General features: G+C 39.7%; 2 protein-coding genes across 6 annotated transcripts in view; both read right to left on the bottom strand.

Annotated features, from left to right (window-relative positions):
- Positions 1-1,033: 1,033 nt before the first annotated feature.
- On the bottom strand, positions 1,034-18,648 carry twsg1a (twisted gastrulation BMP signaling modulator 1a). Of its 2 annotated transcripts, none has more exons than XM_034207698.1 (5): positions 18,159-18,648; positions 16,886-17,082; positions 9,149-9,248; positions 4,049-4,306; positions 1,034-1,510 (listed from the first exon to the last, which is right to left on the bottom strand). In XM_034207698.1, exons 2-5 carry the CDS (start codon positions 17,009-17,011, stop codon positions 1,329-1,331), a joined length of 666 nt encoding a protein of 221 aa, XP_034063589.1. In that variant the 5' UTR covers positions 17,012-17,082; positions 18,159-18,648; the 3' UTR covers positions 1,034-1,328. The 2 variants fall into 2 exon arrangements, with proteins under 2 accessions (XP_034063589.1, XP_034063588.1); XM_034207697.1 differs by having other exon boundaries at positions 16,886-17,044; positions 18,159-18,646.
- Positions 18,649-19,794: 1,146 nt separating this feature from the next.
- ankrd12 (ankyrin repeat domain 12) overlaps positions 19,795-22,921 on the bottom strand; it is a 34,565-nt gene continuing 31,438 nt past the window's right edge. For all 4 annotated transcript variants that reach the window (XM_034207775.1, XM_034207773.1, XM_034207772.1 and 1 more), the window contains 2 exons: positions 22,567-22,662; positions 19,795-20,994 (listed from right to left, as the gene is read on the bottom strand). In XM_034207775.1, the coding sequence (XP_034063666.1) occupies positions 20,809-20,994; positions 22,567-22,662 (282 nt within the window). In that variant the 3' untranslated portion in view covers positions 19,795-20,808. The remainder of the gene's footprint in view (positions 20,995-22,566; positions 22,663-22,921) is intronic.

Here is a 22,921-nt window from a genome sequence, read left to right on the forward strand (position 1 = left end):
GGTTTAATCCAGTGTTTCCTACTCTCAGATCATTTCTTTTTTAGATGCCTTTGAATACTGGAAAGATGTTTTCCTGTTTCGCTAAAGTGTCATTATTTTTAAGTTTTGATAGTTTTAACCTCTGCTTTGCTAAACTGTATTTGTATGTCAGTTAACTGTTGTTTTACAGTAGTAAGTGAGTGAAATTTGAAACATTTCATACACAATATCCTGCCTTCATGCGACTTTCCTGACCTACCTTGGTTCTCTCGCCACAAATGTATAGTCTATGTAGGTTTCCTTAACCCAGAATAATCTGGAATTAATGAAGAATGTTTAGGCTGTGGTCTCATTTTGATCTTAACCACAATTGTGATGTTATACAAGCCTGCGTACAAGAGAAACTGTCAAACAATGTTTTGAAAAGCAGCTATCATCTAAATTTGATGAAACCACGTGCTATTCTGAATCATGTGTACTTTCCCAAACTCTGCGGTTACACTCTGGTGGTCATCCGGACACATGAAACACATTAGTGCTCTGATCTTTGTTGGCACCATCTGCTCCAAACCCACAGCTGCAATGGCAAAATGAGGTCGTGATTCAATATCATAAAAAAAAACCAAACAAGGTCTCATTGTGCGGCCGGCACATTGGTCCGTGCAAACTGCCGTTGAATGCCAATTGGGAACAGAATCAGTGATAGGGCACCCTGCTGCCTTTTGAGAACGCACGGGCATCACAAAGAGCATTTGTGTGTGAGGGATTGGCATCGGTACACGCTCCCTTTCCCCTCCGCTTGCATGCGACGGTCTGTGAGCAGCTGAACACCTGTGGAGCAGAATGGTATAATAACAACTTTGTTTCCCCAGGAAATGATGCGTTTCCTGACTCGGGCAACACTAGGCTAAGATTAGAGCCGGAGACATGCAACTAGGGAGGACAAACATTTACTATTCCACTCGTGCATTTTTAGTTTTCACCTCTTTTAAAGCAAATATACTGAAAGGAAGAAGATATTCTAAGATCAGCTACCTCTGTGACACAAAACAGATCCATGTCACCAAACGTTTCTTTATTTGGCACGAGACTGGGATTTAGCAGACCATAATTGTAAAAATACGTTATTCATATACACCTCTAGTAAAAAACACTATTGAAAACATATCTAAAAATATACAGTGAAACATAACAGCAGAATAAAAACACTTTCGCAGGGTTTGCAGGAGGGGGTGAAAGGGGTATTTTACAAGGTAACGGAGGAATGCTAACACATAACAGTCATAGTTTCCTCTGCCCTCAGTCCTCTGGTATGGCCCACACATTTGGTACCAAGATGTGCCAACACTTCAGAAGAGACAGTTCATGCACTTCACAGCCTTGCTGCCGTAGTCCACGCACTCCGGTCCGATGCACTGGCAGCAGGCGTTGTGAAACCAGCGGTACTTGGATCCTCCCATTGACTCACAGTATAGTTTACACTGACGGATAGACACGCAGTCGTCAAAGTAGACCACCGTGCACATGTTTTCTGAAATAAAACATACAGGGAAAGAAAGAAACACATGAGGCACAAATCCAGTAAAGTTTTAGTTTACAGTAATTACTTTTAACCCTAAATGTTGCTACTTTTACTTCAGGGGGAAATTCATTTGCTGTGAATAAGTATGACCATATGTGTAGGTGAGTTTAATGAGTTAACTTCTCTGCTCGGTGGGAAATATAAAGAGTGTGTCTTCAGGAGGCAGACAGCCAAAACACCCACAAATGAAAATAAAGAAAATGGCAGCGGAACAACACTTTTAACCCAGTTACAAATCCCTGAACTTGAGGTCTTCTTGGCAGCCATATCCCCTCTGAAATGATGAGAACCTGATCCACCCTAAACTGTTCTCAGCTCAAGACTTTGTGCAGTGCTTCAGCTCTGAGCCAGGCCTGCTTTTATTACCACAGGTCTCAGTGAGTGTGTAAAATGCAAATGGAGAATTTGACTGGACCTGACAGGACCAAATAACTATGTAATAATAAAGAATGTGAGCAAAGCACGCTTTTCCTCATATATAACTTATTCCGAAACGGAAAGAGTGTGAGCAAAATCATTTGAACAAAATCATAATTCTTTGACACAGATCCTCTGAGATGAGAATTCTGATGCAAATATGATCACTTCCTCCTATAATCGTAATTGCAATATCAGTCAAACTAATTGTTATTATTTACTTTTTTCCAAATTGTGCAGCCACACAGCAAATCGCTAACAATTTTTGTACTATTATTATTCAGGTCAATCGAACGTAATGGATGGTTTCTCTCCAATAGGGCTGCAACTAGCAATCATTGTAAATCATTTTAGTTAGTACTTACATGTAGATTATTGTTTGCCTGTTGAAATGCCAACCACAATTTAACAAGCCCAAGTGAGCAACAGTCTAGAACTTCATTTGAGCTTTTTTTCCCCATCAAAACTGATCCACTTAATCAAAGGGTCTCTCAGAAAGGTCTGACATTTTCGTAGCAGCCAATAGGGCTTGAGTTCATGTAAGGAACAAATACAAGTAGATGATGATAAAACAGTTATATTTATATAGCAGTATGGCAACTTTCAGTGAAAAAGTATCTATATATTATCAGTGAAAAATAAATGCATTAAAAACATTGTCATTACAGTCAGTACAGCGCTTGAGTAAACACTTCCCACTGCAGGTCAAGCAAGCTTTCTTTGGACTTTACACTGAAAAAACTGAATCTCAAACTTCCAATAAAGATGGATGTTCAGTTTATCGGTTAATTTTGACAAAATAAGGATTTTTCAGAGGTCTTGCCGAGATGGACTGATGGACTTTTTTTATTAATCCCTCGTGGGGAAATTGTTTCTCTGCATTTGACACATCCTAGTGTTAGGAGCAGTGTGCTGCCATTTTGAACGGCGCCCGGGGAGCAGTGTTGAGAACGGTGCCGGACACCTCGGTAGCACTTGGTCTTGCCGGGACTTGAACTGGTGACCTTCCAGTTGCCAAGCCAAGTCCCTATCGACTTCGCCACCACCGCCCCAGGCCAATAGGGTTGAGGTTATGTAAGGAACAAATAAAAGTAGATCAAGATGACAAAAAAATTGATAATTATATAGCAGTATGGCAACTTTCAGTGATAAATGAATATATATTTTATCGATGGAAAAATAAATGTATTAAAAAATACAATATTTCCATTTGAAATGCACTGCGCTCAAAGTTGTCACAGTAAATACAACGCTTGAGTAAATACTTCACACTGCAGGTCAAGCATCTATTTTATATCCTTTAAATTGACCACATCTTTGGACTTTACACTGAAAAAACTGAACTCAATCTTCCAATAAAGATGGATGTTCAGTATATGGGTTAAAATCAAGCCCCCAGGAAGTGCGCCGGACTCTGATGAAAATATTCGTTGTGTCCAAATGGCGGTACTACAATTTCCGTATCAGTCCCTGACGTCACTGGGCCCAGAAAGACTTTTCCCCATTGACTAACATTGGGAAAGAGACGTCTGTAAATCAGCGGATACTTTTTTTTAAACTACCCAGTATGAACTATTGTATAGCCCTTATTAGAATCATTAGGTCCTTAAAGTTGTAAAATGCACTAAAAGCCATATCTAGATTTATTTTCTCTCTCCATTCATTCTACTGAGCCGAGCGTGGGAGCTCGGGGGGCGGGGCTTAAGGGGCGCATGCTCTGTGAGCACACATACGGGTTCTTCTGCTTTGACAGCTAGGCATGATGGGTAATCTGTGACGTTTCGCTCTCTCAAAAGTTGGGCCATTTTGTCTTCATACGCCAATGAGCAGCTCTCCTAGGAAAGAACGAGAACCCGCCTCCGACACTGTATCCAATTCTTATTATACATCCATGGTTAAAATTGACAAAAAAATTATTCTTGAGAGATGAAATAGTCCTTCAGAGGACCCTGTTACGGTCCTTTTGTACTGTCTTAAACCTTTCCTTAGAATATTTTATGAATTGTAAGGTGTCCTTGGGTGCTTTGAAAGGCGCCTCTAAACAGAATGAATTATTATTATTATTATTACCTTGAGAGTCGTAGCTGGCGTGGATGCTGTTGGCGGGAACAGAGACGTTCTGGTGCGGGTCGAGCGACTCGAGGAAGGAGACCATGTTCTCGTGATGGGAGAGCTCCTCGGCCACGGGGAAGGAGACCACCATCATGTTGATCGGAGCCTCTCCTTCGGTGAGGGCGCGGAACAGCGAGGGGATCGGGCGGTGCAGCTCCTCCACCGTGCTCTTCGACGTGGCCGGGGTGTCGCTGTAGTTCTTCGGGTTACACATCCCTGACAGGAGGAGATGGAGGGGGATAATTAAAGATAGGTTCATAGACATATCAAAATAAGTTCCTGTCTCTATTGAGCCATGCAAAAAGTTGAGTTTGCACAGGTTTTGGATGTACAGTATTTGAGTTGTCTCGAAAACAAAAATGGAAAAGCAAAAGAAATGGGGAGAATTATAAGGAAAAAAGCATTACAATTAAAAACTAATAAGGTAAGAATGAGAAATGAATATGTAATTAAAATGAATGCTTATAATTATTATTGTATTCTCTATTTGTATTTATATTTCAATTTACTGTATACGTCAAACATTTTCTTTACTTATTTATTCTTTTATTTTACCACATATATTTTCTTATTCATTAACAGATTTTTCATATTTTTGGCACTGCTGTGACTCCATAATATTGCGTCATGATAACAGTATTATCAAGATATTTTTAAACAATTTACAGTCAATTTGGATCCTCTGCAATTTCACCTATATCCAAGATTTTATAAATACTGAGGTCATGAGTTAAAGTTCTTCCACAGCAGAAACACAACCTAAGACAAAGACCCCTACCAAACTCAACTTTATTTTCTATGTCAGCTGCCTTAGAGCCTTTAAAGCTTAGAGGTGGAGATCTTAAAATGTGGATGAATAAAACCCCAACTATGTTAAAGTCTAAACACAGCTAGAGGTTGTATTTGTATCTTGTAAATTGACTGAACTGACCCTTGTATAGCACATTGACGACAGTTAAATTGTTTCACACAAGATTTCAACTCACAGAGGCAGTTTTGTAAAAACCACACAGCTGTCTTGAATATCTCGTCTCAATTAAGATCCTTTTAACACTTCATTTAATTTCAAAAATACAGTAGTAGCCCCACATCCTCTGATAGGATCTTTGTACACTTTCAAATGAGTCAAAGTGAATTACGACTAATGGGTAAATCATTTAATGGGGAACGGAGTTTGACAGAGGAATTGGATTACTAACCAATGCTAAAAGCAGAGCCAGAACAGCTGTTTTAGATAAAGAGTACACATGGGTCCTCCCTCCTCCTCCTCCCTTCCTCTAAAATACCCCCCTCTCTACTTCTGCTCTAACCACTCGCAGATACACACTTCAAAGTATCCTGCTTTTGGCACAGATAACATGTTTGGAGTGGAAACTTACTTAAAGTGGTCATAAGGCTAGCGTAGCAACAGAAAACAAAAACAGAAAATCTATAAATGAGATATATTCTAGCACAGAGCTACAGGCTGTCCTCAGTGTGTTTTAAAAGACTGTTCAGCTCCACCACATCTGTGAAGCAGCAGCCAGTTCACTTCGCTCAGTGTCAGATCATTGCACTTGTGTTCCACATGAAAGAGTTTTAATAAAGCCTCCTTGTCAGCACGTACAGTAATATCTGTCCGTCAAAGCTGATCTGAGAGATTTCTGGTGTAAAGGGGCGAGGTCGATGAGGGAGCCAACGGGACAGGACGCTATAATAATGTTTTTTGTTTGAAAGTCAATTAAATGACAACATCGAGAAACTAGACAACTACAACGTGATGACACAATGACAAAGAGATGCAGAAATTACCAGACACACAAAACAAGACTCAATATAACCAGGACTATGAAGTGAAGCAAAACAATTACAGATAAATGTTACAACACAAGATAAATGACCACAAAGACACATGGAACAACACAAAGACAGATGCAAGACCACAAAGAGAGACGAGATGACATAAGCAAAACATAAATTACACTAAATGACTATCGGGATGTAGAACAACCAGAAAGAGATGCAATAAAGACCAGAAAGTCTATCCAATGGACGTAAAATGGCATGCAAAAGGATGCCGAGTGAACCCAAGAAACACAAAAATGCAAATAGTACATAAAACGGGCACACAGGGATGCAGAATGAGCTTAAGAAAAATTGGAAATACCACAAATAGAGACAGAATGACATGCAAAGCAATTAAAAATAAATGACTACAGACTTTTTAAACGACCAGCACATTTTAGTACACTAAAATCCCCACAAAGAGTTCCAACAAGGAAAATTACTAAAAAATCGATGGTGCAAAAAGATGCAGAACAGCAGAAGGTCCACAAAAGGCAAACTAAATATGAATTTACTGAAGAGATGCAAATAACCAAAGATATATGACACACAAAACAAGGGATAAACCCTAAAAAGTCTGAAAACAACTCTGCCTGGGTGACCCCTTCTACTGTAAACCGTGGGGGGTATTTTACACGTCTGCAAGAACCAAGTCTTAATATTTGAGTCTTCCAACATATTTCTACTTATTTAAAGGTGGGGTCGGTAAGTTTGAGAAACCGGCTCGAGATACACTTTTTGTTATATTCCATGGAATGCTCTTAACATCCCGATAGCAATGAATATCTAAAGTGCTTTGACAAAAAATCCATAGAAAAAAGTCATCTGTGGAAGCCGTAGCGCTGTATAAAGCACGACCAATCATCTTAGCCGGCCCGGCTAAAGTAACTGGATGGCCTACCTGCCTGTCAGCCTTCCATCTGTGCACAAACTTATCTCGTGCCCTCATTGGTCATGTGCGCGTTTATGTGTGTTGGAGGAGGGGCTCTGTAAGGAAGTGGTAGATTTGTTTCCGGCTGTGTATTTTTTTTTTTAATTCTAGCGCACTCCAGCTGGTTTCTCCAAAATTACCTACCCCACCTTTAAGTATGTTCTTACTACCCTTTAAATCTGTGCCCTATCCTGACCCTCCTCTGCTGGTTTGAAGCGTTTACAGCTGAGGACTTAACAAGCCCAATGTTTTCTTGTTTCACAAATCCGGTTGTTTCGGATCTCGCTGGGTTTCTCTCCCCCACCGCACCTCGCCGGGGGGCTGAGAGTCAGAGATCATTTTCGCGGGGTCGAACTCCTCGTCCCCTCTCTCTTCCGGCTTCCTTTACGCTTTGATCATCTGAAGGACCTCGACACTTCCTGTCCACATGTGCAGCTGCTGCTCAGTAGTGACACTATTCCTTTAATTTCCTCCTGGTCTCTGCTTCGCGTTAACCTCGGCGTTGTCACTCCTCAGAGGCACCTCCATATCTGGCTCCCCTCGCCTCACACTCATCTCGTATCAGAGCAGCAACACTCAAACAAACCGCCTGCTTTCTAAACTGTCAAGAGCATTACAGCCACAGTTTCACTTTACCGAGAGAGAGTGCTCTGCGGCGGGGTGATGGAGAGGTTAACAAGACTGAAGTGTCACATGTATGGAAAGAGATTAGTGCCAGAAACGTTTTAAATATGTTGCAATCACAGAGTGATCAATTATAGGGCTCACTGCCAACTTCCTGTTATCCGTATGCGACTTTATTCAACTGTATATAACTTCAGGTTAATTACTTGCTTATTGTTTGAACTGTATATACTGCAACCGGACTAGACTTATGGAACTGTAGATATATTGGTAAGGTAAATACTGCAAACATCATATATATTGTACATATGTATTTTGAAGACTTGGCTTTATGTTTTTTCTGTACATTATTAAGTATATATTGAATTGTAGGAGCTATATAAATATATAACTCAATTATTCTGTGTTTTATTTATTCCTGTTAATTATATTTATTTTGTTACCTAGATTTTTATTTATATTTGTTATTCTTACTATGCGTGCTATTGATGCTCTGACGCCTGCATTTCCCTACGAGGATTAATAATGTTTATCTCATCTTAGCTATGACATGAACATGATATAATTAATGAATGACAATAAGGTTTGACAAATGACAATAACAGATTTTAAACTAATACAGGGTATATGCAGGAATCCTGAAGTCAGATGTAATACCTTTTAAGACCTTTTTTAAGACCTTTTCCATACATCTTAAGACCTCATCGCCACTTGGAGTTCTAACCGGTTACATTGGCGACACACTTTACCTCACATTGACTATATACAGTATTGATTGTCCTTCCTCCTTATCTTCCAACCATTTGGACGCAGACTTGCATTTCCCCATAACGATGTTGTTTAACAACCAGCGTAAACGGACCTTCGCGCTATCAAGCAGTGAGCGTGCGATGTCCTGTTCAGATGACGTCACATCCAACGGGATGCCATAAATAAACTACACAGAATCACACTACACACCTACGCAATGATTACATTCAGGCAGACTGTAGAATACAACCTCTTTGGACCATTTATATACTTATTGAAAACAAGCTACAAAATGTAATACCTTGGAAAATGCCGTTTAATACTTTTTAATAGCCTTCATTTTCGCTAAATTGATTTATCAACTTGTAATACTTTTTAAGACCCCGCGGACACCCTGTTATAGTTGAAAAATATATTGTTTTGATTAAGTTCATTTTAAGAATTAATTTGAGTTGAACACTTTGAACTTAATACAGTATGTTAAAACTGTAATAGGTTGAATTATATTTTATTTAAATCACTGCAATTTATTTTCAATGTTTTAGTCGATGTTTTAGTCGATTTTCAACATTTGTGTTGGAGCTATGGTGGAGAAAGTCTTGATCTGGTGAATAAAAGCAGCAGTAGCTCCAGATGACAAAGTTGTACATGTAGGACTTGAGGAGGATGTGAAATAGAATTTATTCACAATAAATAAAAACTCCGACTCCATTTCACTCCTGTGGTTTAACTTTAAAGTTGTACCTGACAAAGTTCATGATTCATACGACTTAAAAACAACCTTTGCTGGCACTAATCTCTTCTACAGATGTTCAGCTCGACAGTCATCGCGGAGCGTGGGCTACAAAGTAAATCCTGAAATGAAATGCTGACTTAACTTTGCTGTCAGCTGTAAAATATGTAGCTAATAAACGGAGACGCTAACTCACCCACGCAGTCGCAGCACTCTTCCCAGAGGTTCCCCAGACACAGCATGCACTCCTTGCAGCAGGAGCAGTTCCCGTCTGACGGGCGACACTGGCACAGCTCCTGAAGGACACACACACACACACACACATTAAACAACATGCATGTAACATAATAAAGATTACCGAAGATCCTCAAAATGTTTGTTACCAAAATAAATGTGGATAAAACCATCTGGGAGCCAGGAAATGTAGACTCATCGACTCAAATAGATTTCACTTCATCTTCATTTCTTCTTATATTAAGAGATCTGAGCTTGTTAACATTGGCTTTACTTATTTATTAGTTTAACAGATCCCGTGTGTTTATAGATAATCATAATAATTTTAAAAAACACCCTTTGTGTTCCTGGTAAAATGTTCTAAGAGAAACAAGTAGCATTTTATTTATAGCGTACTGAAACATCATCAGTTAAAAATCCTATTTTTTTTTAATATAGTTATAAAAGCCAGAAAGTATCACGGTATTATAACAATGTTAAGTGTTGTTTTTTTTCTTTTATACATTTAAGTTTAACAGGAGGGTTATAAGTAAACTAAGTAAACAGTAGCAAGATGCATCCTCCACATTTTGGTTAGATTCAAAACAGTGGTGTATGTTGTGGTGTATATGTTGATATATTATCAACCCTTATGTTTCTATACATTCAAGAGGTTTATTCTTTAATTAATACATAATTGTGTTTAACATAATATGGGTTTAAAACGTTTCATTGCTGCGATTTCGGTCAAAACTTCAGTGCCAAATGTTTTCCCATTGAGCTTATTCATGTCATTTTAGCAGGAAAAAAAAAGGAAGCCATTTTACACATTAAATATCAAATGAAGAATAATGTTCAGTGTAAAACACGCAGTTCTCAGGGTTAGAAATCCCACAGCAGACTCAACAAGTGGCTGTCCTGCTGCAGACGTACCATTAACACACGGAGCAACAGCAGGTTCCCTTCATGCACACTAACTATTACTGTGTCTATCAAAGTATGCAACACCCCGATAACTCAGAGAGAAAATAACCCTCTGCTGTTTTCATTCATAAACAGAGCAGGTTCTGACATGTCAAAGTTCACTAATAATTTTCTTGAATGGTTTTACACTGAAGCTGAGGCTCAAGTACTGTACTCCAACTTAAAACTTTTCCTCCTCTACACTTTAAAGGGAATTATGAAATACATGTACCTGTGTTACTTCCGAGATGAAGATTTCATATGTCAAAACATCTGCTAAGTTTATGAAATATACATTGTTGTCAATGAACGTACCCAATAGTATATGCAGTATAAAATATACCTTGAAATATGTATATTAAGATGCTGCTTTTAACACTAAGGAATCAGGAATATAGACCTAACAACACAATTATATAATAAATAATAGATTTAAAGGTGGGGTATGTAATTTTGGAGAAACCAGCTCGAGTACACAACCGGAAAAAATCTGCCTCTTCCTTCAGACTTCCTCACAGAGCCCCTCCTCCAACACACAGGAACGCACACATGACCAATGAGGGCACGAGATAAGTTTGTGCACAGGTGGAAGGCTGACAGGCAGGTAGGCCATCCAGTTACTTTAGCCGGGCCGGCTCAGATGATTGGTCGTGCTTTTTACAGCACCACGGCTTCCACAGATGACATTTTTAATTAATTTTGATTAATGTTTTTATTGTCAAAGCATTTAATATATTCATTGCTATCGGGATGTTAAGAGCATTCCATGGAATATAACAAAAAGTGTTTCTGAAATAAATTACACACCCCACCTTTAATTCAAGCCATTTTGTAGAGTTACGACTGAGTAGAATTAGCTGCTAATAGTTCTTTATTTTTTACTTATCAAAAATAAAAAGTTGGATCAATGTTTCCTTATAAATAAGTTCAAGTCTAAAACCTGCAGACATATTCAGTACATTATGTATTAAAAAGGTAATGCAGTGCAACTACAACAAGATTAAAAACAATGCTTTGTTATGAAATGTGTGCATGCATTAACTTTAGCCAAGTGATTTCTTACAACTTTTAAAGTAAAGATCTGTTTCATTTGGTTCTTCTTTCCTAAATAATTCCTCCACAGACTTGACAACAGAGGGGGAAAAAGCTCTGCAGCGAACTTCTCATGTTGGCTCTTGTAAAAAAAATAAGGTAATGTTATTACAAGAGTTTATCTGCAAACATCCCAAAAACATGCAGCCTCTGCTGATGCCATAACTCTTCTAAAAAAGTCTTAAATATCTTCATTCCTCAACTGCAGCTTGTCTCTGGGGACGGAGAGACAGTGAAGGAAACTAGATGTATAGGTGGGGTTGAAAAGTGGGTGAGTTCCTCTTTCTTTCTTCCCCCCACCTCCCCGTTTTCTCCTGACACAGAACAGGGAGCACATTCCTCCAAGTCAAGGTCACCATGATGAGGGAGGTGGAGGGGGAGAAACAGAGGGAGGGAGGGAGGGAGAAGAAAACACCTGGAGAACAGAACATGTCTGCTCCACCAACAACACACTTTCCCCCTCCTTTCCTCCCTTCTCCCTTCAGCCTCTTTCCACCGTTCTTTCTTCCCTTCTGCTTTCTTTTCTGTTATTTCTTCTCCTTCTTTATATGTTCACAGAAGCCATCTCCTACACAAAAACAGTCAAGCCGATGATAAAAGACTCCCATGACTCACCAAGCGAGGGATTGCAAAAACACACACAGTTCACTTAATCACCAGCCTCTCTATCCGCAAACCTCTGATCAAGATCTGATGCCAGGAGTAATTATGACTCTCCAAGGTGGAATTATAAAAAAAACTAAACAGCTGCCCCGGGGAAAAGCATGGCTCTCGTATTTCACAATTCAGGAAACTTTTAACAACCGTATGGAAATAAAAGATGCTTTAACAGAGAGAGCCAGGAGATGGTTAGCCTAGCATAAACACTGGACACAGGGAGAACCGTCTAGCTCTTTCAAAGTTTAAAATATCTACATTTAAGCACTTTATCCCTTTTAAATAAAGAGTTCAACCATTGTGGTTGTAGACCACCAAAAAATCAACCTATTAAATGAGAATATTGTTACTTCCCATGTCTGCAAAGTTAGAAGCTAGAGCCATTAGGTGATTAGCTAAGCTTAGCATAAATAATGTACACACGGGATACAGCTAGTCTTTCCAATGCATAAAAACACTATACTTCTATAATTAAATAGTTCAGAAAAATAGTTATTCACGTTCTTGACAAGTTTTAACTAAATATGAAGAAGTTGGATGTCTAGGTATAGCCAGGAGGAGCTTAGCCTAGCTTAGCTTAATGACTAGAAGCAGGGCGACACAGCTAGCCTAGCTTAGCTTAATGACTAGAAGCAGGGCGACACAGCTAGCCTAGCTTAATGACTAGAAGCAGGGCGACACAGCTAGCCTAGCTTAATGACTAGAAGCAGGGCGACACAGCTAGCCTAGCTTAGCTTAATGACTAGAAGCAGGGCGAAACAGCTAGCCTGAACAAACTAGCTCTTCCATATCATGCTAATCACCACATTGTTCATTATTTGTTCAGCATAAAGTTAAATTGTAAAAGTACAATTTGTGATTTTAGAGGAAGAGCTAGCAGGTAGCCTAAGCTTAGCTTAAATAATAGAAGTATGGGAACTACTAACTAGCCTTTCCTACGTTTAAAATATCTACAAACACTACATCAAAATAAATAGATTTACATTTTTGTATCTATCGGGTAAGAAGCTATAGCCAGGAGGCGATTAGCTTAGTTTAGCATAGAGATTGTATGCAGGGGAAACTGCTTAGTACATTTTTTAAGTTATTTATCAAGCAAAAATTGAATAAATTATTTAAATCCGGGATCTGCTGCTTTTCTTTGTCTTAAATTAAACTGAATCTCTTTGGGTTTTGGACAGTTGGTTGGTCAACACAATTGAAACTGGTCATTTTGAGTCATTTCTTTCATTTTACAGAATAAACAATCATATGCCCAAGATGAATCGCAGTTGCAACCCTACAATCAACATCCTCCTCCCTGATGAGGTTATCTCGACTGCCTTCAGAGCTTCTACTTGGCTGCCTTCAGAGCTTCTACTTGGCTTCCCTCAGGCAGAAACGTACTGTAATCAGTGAAAACTCAGCTGCAGCGAGACAAAGGGACTGTGGGGAGAAAGTGAACATGTGCAGCCTCGTCCTGCAGAGCGACCGCTGCTGTGTGTTAACTTTAAAATCTGCTGCCCCACCCTGTAGAGAACCGGCTTGTGAATCTCTGCACTACTAAACTGTACATTTCCCTCAGCCAACCTCCCCCAACACACACCTCCTCCTGACCTCAGCCTCCCCTCCCTCCTCTCATGTTCTCCCACCCTCGGGGGTTTTGGGGAATTCAGACAAATGACTTGAGATGGCAGCAGAGCGTAAAAGCGAGCGTCGGGCAGCAGATCCCACTAATCACAAGCAACATGGAGCTTCTCCAGAGGGGCTGCAGGCGGGGAGAGTTTCTCCTTCACAAAACCATCGCTCTCGCCTCTGACAGCCGGCGGGTCGGAGTCGGCGGGGTCGACAAAGCTACAGTGATTGAGCGGCAGAAATAAGCCACCTGGAAGTGAAGAAGAACAAGAAGCCACCACAAATGTTCTGCTGGGGTTTAAATTGTGTCAAAGGAGGAGAATACGTTTGTGGTTTTTGTAACAATAAGGTTGTGTAAAAAAAATCCTTGAAAACAATCTGGCCTGAAAGTCTCCAAAGCCCAATAGAGACTTTATTTCCTGAAAAGTTAAAAACTAAAAATCTAGATAGTTTTTGTATTTGTTAAAATGAGCTAAATCTCGCTTTAAAATCACCTTTTCTTAATGGATTTTTCCTATAAAACAATCAACATGTCATGAAGGCATTGGGCTCTAGCAATTGTGTTCAATAACTTGTGATATTTAAGTGAAGTAAACAGATATATAAAAACATTTGTATAAACAAAATGGACAGATGGACCTGTCTGCATTATGAGGAGTTAAAACATATTGTAAAGCGAGAATTTCAGTTGTTAACTTAGTAATAGTAAATGTATTTATCCATTTGCTTTCCGCTTCCAGATTGTGGGTTTGCAATTGAGGGTTGCAGCTTCAAGAGTAATGTTTAACAGTTTATATTTAAAGTATTTATGTACTGCATGTCTTGTTGTGTCCGTATTGCCATGCCGCAAGGAGAGTTTCCCTTAAAGCAACGTACAATTAGGTTACTGCAGGTTCACTTTGTCCAAATGAGGGCGGAAAGGAAAAAGATTACCAACCGAGCAAAGTGGGCAACGTCTGAGGGTGCAGACCCCCGAAGGCCCAGATTCAAGGTAATTTAATCATTGCACTTTTATTAAGGAATCTAAACCAGAACATATATTCTGTAACAAAGTGATTTTTAGGAACAGAGGCCCAACAGCAAGTCATTACCCTGGGAAAAGCATGGACGTGAATGACTTTGTATCCACTGTATTACAACCGGTGTAATGCTATTTAAGAACTCAATCTTTAAAAAAAATCTGATCTTTAGTCCATACCAAAGAGAAAAGCTATTTTTTCAAGCACTTTAAGTGTACCCAAACCAAATAATCTCCACTAACCTGAAGCCCTTATCATCATATCTTAATTGTTACTAAACTTGTTTAAGGAATTCCTTTACACCTCAATGTACATTGACGTTAACTTAACAAGCTGCTCCTTTTAAATTTGATCAGGATTTTCTCAAACTCTACATCTCTAGTTCCATCATACAGAGAACCAAAACATGTCTAAAAGAAAACACATGGTTCATCAAACTACTATAGCAACTTTAATTGGAATTTGCCATCTATCCTTCATCTATTCTGCCTTTTTTCCACATCTCATTTCCAAACAAAAGCCTTAATTATCAGCTCAACTTCCTGTGCCAACAATCAAGTCTACCTCAACTGCCTGCAAGAAAACAATAATAATAATAATAGCTGTGGTTAGCTAAGGTCACACAGGTGAAATGGCCACTGAGGTTAAATACAGTACTTTACTGATGTTAATGTGAGGGGCAGGGCCACTAAACACACAGCAGGTCAAACACACACACCCAGAAGGACAGTGGACAAGCGGCAGCTCAAATTTGACTTGACAGGTTCTGGAAAAAACAGGCCCACGCTTCTCATCATATTTTCCCGTTAAAATAAAACGGGATTAGATGACAGGATTCGTGTTAGGCAGCAGGGAAACTCCCTCTGTCCTTCACCTTTTGGCCTTCAGGGGTGAGGGAAAAAGTGACACCAAGGAAGTGATGTCAGAAAGTCAACAGAAGTCAGAGGAGTGAAAATAAAAAGGAAACCGCACATAAATCAAAGAAGTGTTTCTGTACAGGTAGAGAGCAGGTGTGCATGAAACTGACAGTGAGATCTTTGCTGCTCGCTGTGGGAAAAACCTTCCTCCTGACTTTACCCGGCTTATCGAAGGAATGCATTTTGAATTCTTCCCAACAGATTCCATCTTTGTTCTCTGCTCCAGATTCACGGACAAAAATGAACTCGAGTTTGGCTGCGGCTGGGTTTCAGGAGTTCTGTTTTTATGTGAAGAGTTTTCAAAAACCTGCCTAAAAGACATAACAGCGGGAGCACATTTTCTTGTGTAGTTTTTAGTCCGTTCTGCCAGTTTAACGCTAATTTAAATATGTTTAAAACAAGCTTTCAACTGCTCTAAACTTGAAATCGACTCCGGCTGCAGACGACATTTAATTCGGGTTCTCGTTAAAGAGAAATAGAAATCTCTGTTTACAAAAAAACAGCTGTAACACTGAAGGATGAAAAGCTTGAACTTGGATGCACTGTAATATAAATGTTCCTCACTTTAATCTACAGAAATGATCAGCAGCACTCAGCAGCGTATCTGTCTGTTTGTTACTGAGCAGTGAGGTAGAGAATCAACAATTCACAGTGGAGGTCTGCTGTTTACATATTTTGGATCTTGCAGCGATCCACATTTTGAGACATGTAGTTTAAAAAACGTTTAACACCAACAAACAGAAATCCATTCATTAAGTTTAACATTTAAAAGGGGCCTTATTATGGTGATTTTCAGGTTCAACATTTTATTTTGTGTCTCTACTGTGACAGGTTAATAATGATAAAGCACTTTATTTCTCTCATACTGCCTGTGCTGCAGCACCTCTTTTCACCCTCCGTCTGAAACCAGAGCCCAGTCTGCTCTGATTGGTTAGCTGGCCAGCTCTGTTGTGATTGGTCAACCGTTTAGAGATGTCCCGCCCTTTAGCCTATCATGTTCAGTTTGTTGGATTACTAGCCAATAGATGCACAAGTGTAACATAGTGATGTCAATATGTTACGGAAGTAAACAAAGGAGTCCAATGGAGGCGTTTCATGCAGGGGGGGGGGGGAACTTCTGGGGGGACCACAGGGCTTTTAGCCTTTACAGACCATTTACATCCACAAAAACCTATATAACACTACAAGAAAGGGAAAACGCCCAAAAGCAAAAGAGGGCCTCTTTAAGTATATTGTAAGTTGCATTGTTGGAGGAGCCAGAGACACAACATTTTGCCACAAATATCCATCGTTTAAAATTAAAATAAAGATCTAAACTCCCAAATACCTTGTGCAATTAATTTGCTAGTGACTCAGAGAATCAGTGCAGCCAGAAGGGAAAGTCATTGTGGTCAAGTTGATGAGTGAATCCATCATGCAGCAGAGTAGTTATGTAAAGAAAAGGTGGATGTGTTTTACCTGGATGAGACACTTGCTGACGTCGCTGGCGCAGAGGGCTTTGTTGCAGCCGGAGGTCGGGGACAGTCCTGCGAGGAGGAAGAGGAGCGCGGCGGCGGCGGGGAGGATCAGCTGACCAGGCCTCATCCTGACGGCTCACCAGCACGGCACTGGAAACACCTAGAACAACACGAGACACAGGACAGGACCTCAGAGACCTGCACAAATAAACACAACTCCATCACACACATTCCACAGGAGGAGAAGTGAAGAGCTGCAGTTAAAAAGATAAGAGGACACAAAAGGTGGTGCATGATGGAAATGATACACTTTGAGATTCCTAATACAAAGTAGGAGACACTTTTTTTTTTTACACAATTCAGATATAAAGTTGCAAAGTAAAGTAAGAAGAGCTGAAACCATCATCATGCCGGTAGTTTTTAAAATGCAAAAAGGGCTTCTAAAAGAAGGCAATTTCCTTCATCTGTTAAATAGAACAACTTTGGGTTTTGGATTCAGCAGGAAAAGACATTTAAAGTTATACATTTTGACTTCAAGAATATGGGAGTAGACTTTTTCATCTATTCCCTCACTTTAAATAAACCAATAGATGACACGAGACAATAAATACAGATTAATCAATAAGAAAATAAACATTAGTTGCATAACTGTAAATGTAATTTCTTGTTTTATAACCATGAACTGCTGATGAATTTTAGTATATGTAGAACTAAGCAACAATAATGAATAATGTCTTTATCTGTATTCCCTTTATTCGAGTACTTTTACAGTACAGGACTGGTTTGTTTTAACATTGTAGTATATTACAACGTAATTGTAGTGCTACAAACTGCAGCAAAAACGTAAAGAAGTGAGTACAAAATAAAGGGACATTTCAGCTTTGTGATCTAGAAGAACTTTGACATGTAAACATCACTTTTCTAAAAGGCCTGCGTCACATTTCATTCAAAGCCAGACCTCACTCACACTGTTACAGAGGGATAACAACACACACATCTGGCAACATCAGCCTCCTTCACCTATTTTCCCAAAGTGTAGCGCGTGAACACACTGTCTGCTGCTTTTTACACTTCACCACTTTGCTGCACATTGTTCCACTTCAGCAGAGAACATGTGAGGAACATTAGCTGCCTCACTCATGGACGCGTTTCTTCACCTCTCTTTTTGGGGCTCATCGCTAACACCAAAAACTTTGTTTCACTCGCACGCAGCCACATGAGAAAGCAGTGCAGGAAACAGCGACACAACACAGAGAGAGGGAGTTTAAACTTACCTCAGCGCTGTTAACAAATCCGAGACTTTTCTTTTTAACAGGGAGAGTGGCTGTTTTCTCTTTGAACTTCTCCAGGATGGTGTTCTGCCGCAGCTCAAGTGTCCACTGTGTCCAGAGGGCGTCAGTCTCTCCGCAGCAGAAAGCGACAGGCAGTCGGGCGCCTTAAAGGCACACACTCCATTTTCTCCCCAACAGTCTGCGGAGGAAAACACCGGGCCTCAGGTCAACACACACACACCGGAGTGTCTTCAGGGTGACGGCCGTGAACAAATCCGCATCATGAACACCGGGAGACACACTTTAACATCTGCGCCACGCTGTGCGTAAAAGTCTTGTGCGTAAAATATATATTTTTTAGACCAAACTCGGGTCATTTCTCGCCGCCCAGGTGGGTTCTGTTCTAACTCCTTTTTTCTACACAAGCTATTCTCTCCCGGGCCACCCCCCACTCCATTACACGGCCCTTTGTCTGCGGTCTTATCAGCGGGTTTTATGAGTGTCCTCATTAGGTGAGAAAGGGCGATTCGGAAGCTGTGAAGCTGCAGACTTCCCGCTGTGAAGCCCCCTCCCCTCCCCAACAAAGCTCATTTGTAGAAACGAGAGTCTGCTATCGGGAGAGTCTCTGATGGGCCATTTCACTCCACATGTGTTTACACGTGTTTTCCTAAGACTCCATCAAACACAACAGGCCCCACTTCCAGCCTGCAGGGGAGGGAGGACACACCTTCAATGAAAACACTTTAAATGTAAATCCAGTCTAAGAAGAGGGACAAACATGTCAACTTATTTAAACACGGAATATTTGTTTTGTTTCCAGGCATTAACACTAAACATGTGAATAAACCCCACTATCAATTATATTTTTAGTAATTATCGTGACATGTTATGTTACATGAATCCTATATTAATTCCAGCAGCCTTTGCACTCTGGCTTGCTATTTAGTTGTTTGAGATATATGTACAAATATATAGTAGTCAACGTTTTATATAACTTTGTTCAACTTTCTGTAGTTATTATATTTAGCTGTATATTGTCTGTGTAAGAATAGAGAGCAACACAATGGAGTCAAATTATTTGTTTACATATTTACTTGGCTTTTGAAGCTGATTCTGAAAAGAAAATGTACGATTTCTTCTTTATTCTGACGTTAAATTAAAATAGCATTGGTCAAAGCCAAAATCCAATATTATCCAAGATGTTGGATTGTTATAATTATATATTATTGGAATGATAGATGTATAGTATAGTTAGACTAACGTTTGATAATAAAGATAATTGTTCAGTCTGCAGCACTTTGAGCCGACTGTACAGCGACACCTACTGGCCGAGAATGATACAGCTTTTAAGAGAATTAGCACTCATTAAAGGTACATCTTAATTACAGGGTCTGCAACCTCAGTTTTAATACTTTTTAAAATAATAAATACACATTATATTAAAAAGCCTAGTTTATATTACATATTTCCAACATTTTAGAAAACAAAACCACTGTGGCATCTTTATAAACCTAAATATATATACATTTAATAAATAAACAATTGTCAATATAATTTATCATCATTATCTTATATTATCGACCGATGGATTCAGCCGTTATTTCTCGCGCTGCACGATAAATGAAACCAAGTCCAACCATTTTAATTTCACAACAAATAAAATTTATTCAATTATATATTACAAATATGTACAAGTCATGTAACAAGTAAATATTAAAATAGACATTTTTTAGAACTATTGTTCAAAAAGGCATTATGTTGAAAAAATAGGTTTTGTTGTGATCTCACATTGAAAGTGTAAAAGTATGTGTTTTTTTCCCTTGGAAGCCACAACAGACTGTAAATGTGCGCGAGACACGATGGACAACACACGAGGAGTGAGGGACATAACAAAAAGCTGGAACACTTCAGTAAACCTCACAAAGCCCACAGTACAGCTCTTTAGGAAACAAGTACAAACAACGCAACGCATGCACAGCATTTAATTGCCAAAGTCAAAAAACACCAGCTGTGGCGTGAAGCTCCAGGTGAGGAAGGAAACCAGAAAAAAGAGAAAACAACGAAAGCCAACACGTGCTTAAGATCTGAAGCCAACAACAACGAGAAGAACAAGAACACCACGGACGAAGCAGAAGATATAAAAACCAACTTTGGACATTAAACATGAGACGGAACAAGTTTACAATCAAAATATCTATTTTTTGTTTTTACAAGTTTAAAACAATAATTACATGGCTATTTACAAATGCACAATTGTTTTATGTATAAAATAAGTTAAAAAATTAAGAGCACAGTCTGTACACAATGTATCAACACTCACTTTGAAAACAATTGAACTCTTTTCAGTTGTGTGACCGTGCTGCAGGAGGAGCCGGTGGTCCTCGTCCACACGTTGCTCCTCCTCCTGACCCCCCCCCCCCCCCAGCGTCTGGGTTCCTCTGGACCTCCTTCTCCTGCAGGAGGAACCGAGTCCTCGTGCCGGTTCGGACTGTGAGAGCGTTGGGAGTGAAACCACCTCTTTTCTAAATGCTCGTTGTGTTTCATCGCCACATTCTAGGTGCTTCACATTTTCTTCTTCTGTGAATGTGCTGCCTCTCGTGTCCGGGATCTGTCCGTCGCCGCCGCCGCCGTCAGAGCTCGTCCGTCCCGCCGCTCATATCGGGGTGAGGTCGAAGTCGTCGTTGACCTCCACCAGCGGGATGTAGAACTCTGGGATCTCGAAGATGCTGGTGGACTTGTATGTGGCCAGGTCGAGCTCCTGCAGTTTGAGCTGCCACTCCAGACGCTGCACGGCGTTCAGAGCGGCCGCCTCGTGCTGCTGCCGCATCAGGAGGCACGTCTGAGGGGGGAAACGTACACGTTAATCATTTTATACAACCACACCTTCCTATGTAGTTCAACAATGTCTTTTTTCAAGGTAGATTTGGTCATGAGAAGACCACAAAGACAAACATGGGAAAAACCTGCAAATTGGATTTATTTATTCCACTCATGGCAGTTATTTTAAAACAAAACATGTACTTTATAGCGCATGGTGGAATGGAGCAGGGAGAATACAATCTTATTTGACCTGCCCCTTCTTAAAATATTACAACAAAAAAAATAACCATAAAAGCAATATTCTTTCAGTCACAGTGGCTTACAAATACTGAAACATAATCAGGGTCTATGCAGGAACCCTGAAGTCAGATGTAATTCCTTTTAAGACCTTTTTTAAGACCCTTTCCATACATCTTAAGACCTCGTCGCCACTTTGAGTTTTAACCGGTTACCTTGGCGACACACTTTACCTCACATTGACTATATACAGTATTGATTGTCCTTCCTCCTCATCTTCCAACCATTTGGACGCAAACTTGCATTTCCCCATAGCGATGTTGTTTAACAACCGGCGTAAACGGACCTTCGCGCGCTATCAAGCAGTGAGCGTGCGATGTCCTGTTCAGATGACGTCAAACCCAACGGGATGCCATCAATAAACTACACAGAATCACACTACACACCTACGCAATGATTACATTCAGGCAGACTGTAGAATACAACCTCTTTGGACCATTTAGATACTTATTGAAAACAAGCTACAAAATGTAATACCTTGGAAAATGCCGTTTAATACTTTTAATAGCCTTCATTTTCGCTAAATTAATTTATCAACTTGTAATTTTTTAAGACCCCGCGGACACCCTGATAAAACCAGAACACAATCAAAAGTCAACTTCATACCGTCTAATTACACTTTCTTTATACATTTCCTTAAACATAACAATGTTCTTACAGCCCTTTCAATCATTCGGCAAATAATTCCACTTCTTCACGCCAAGAGACACATCTGCTTTAAAGTAGAACGTGCAAGCTGATGCTTAACATTTTATTTCCTCCTATGAAATGAACATCAGTAACAAAGCAGTTTCAAGCTTGTAGACTTTTATACATTTGATTATAAACACGGTATATTTTGAATGGTTAACAATGAATTAATATACTCCACTGCGTAATAGATTACTATTTGTTAGATTGAATAGGTTAAGGATAGTTAGAAAACAAGGGCATTTTACACCAAATAGGCTCTAACTTTGGAACCCATCATCTGCTGTAGCCTCATATTTATCTCTTTCATTTTTAAATGTATATTTACAAAAACAAACGAGGATCACAGATGATGTTCCAACGTGATGTTCTAACGTGGGAAAGGGATCCATTTATGGTTGGTATAAACAAGAGGAATGTTTACAGCCTGCCAAAAAAGCAAATACCTAAAACTTGGATGGACAAAGTAAGAGATATGTGCCGGAGGGTTTCCATGAGGAATACGGGAGAGAACGTTGAAATGGAACCAAAACAATTAAAACACATTTGCTTTAAACTTTTAAGAGAAAACGTGAGAACACAATTATAATCCCAGCGATCTCACCTTCAGTTTGTCGAACTTGTCGTCAACATCTTGTAACCAAGACATGAACTGCCTGGCGTTAAATCGGTCTCTCACTGACGTTTTGCCATCATCGTTCTGTGGAACAAACACACAACAACCCATCAAACACACAACAACAACAACAACCCATCAAACACACAACAACCCATCAAACACACAACACAACAACCCATCAAACACACAACAACCCATCAAACACACAACACAACAACCCATCAAACACACAACAACAACAACCCATCAAACACACAACAACCCATCAACACACAACAACCAATCAAACACAAACACAACAAAAAAAAAAACAAACAACAACCACCAACAAAAAAAAAAA

Source organism: Gymnodraco acuticeps, unplaced genomic scaffold (genome assembly GCF_902827175.1).
Source record: "Gymnodraco acuticeps unplaced genomic scaffold, fGymAcu1.1, whole genome shotgun sequence".
In the NCBI taxonomy this organism is placed as follows: domain Eukaryota; kingdom Metazoa; phylum Chordata; class Actinopteri; order Perciformes; family Bathydraconidae; genus Gymnodraco; species Gymnodraco acuticeps.

Bases quoted from the DNA above. Each gene is read 5' to 3' on its own strand.
- twsg1a (XM_034207698.1), bottom strand. From the start codon at position 17,011: ATGAGGCCTGGTCAGCTGATCCTCCCCGCCGCCGCCGCGCTCCTCTTC. The intron at 9,249-16,885 runs GTAAAACACATC...TGTGTCCTTCAG, and splicing joins TCAGCAAGTGTCTCATCCAG to GAGCTGTGCCAGTGTCGCCC. The intron at 1,511-4,048 runs GTAATAATAATA...GTTTTATTTCAG, and splicing joins CGCCAGCTACGACTCTCAAG to AAAACATGTGCACGGTGGTC.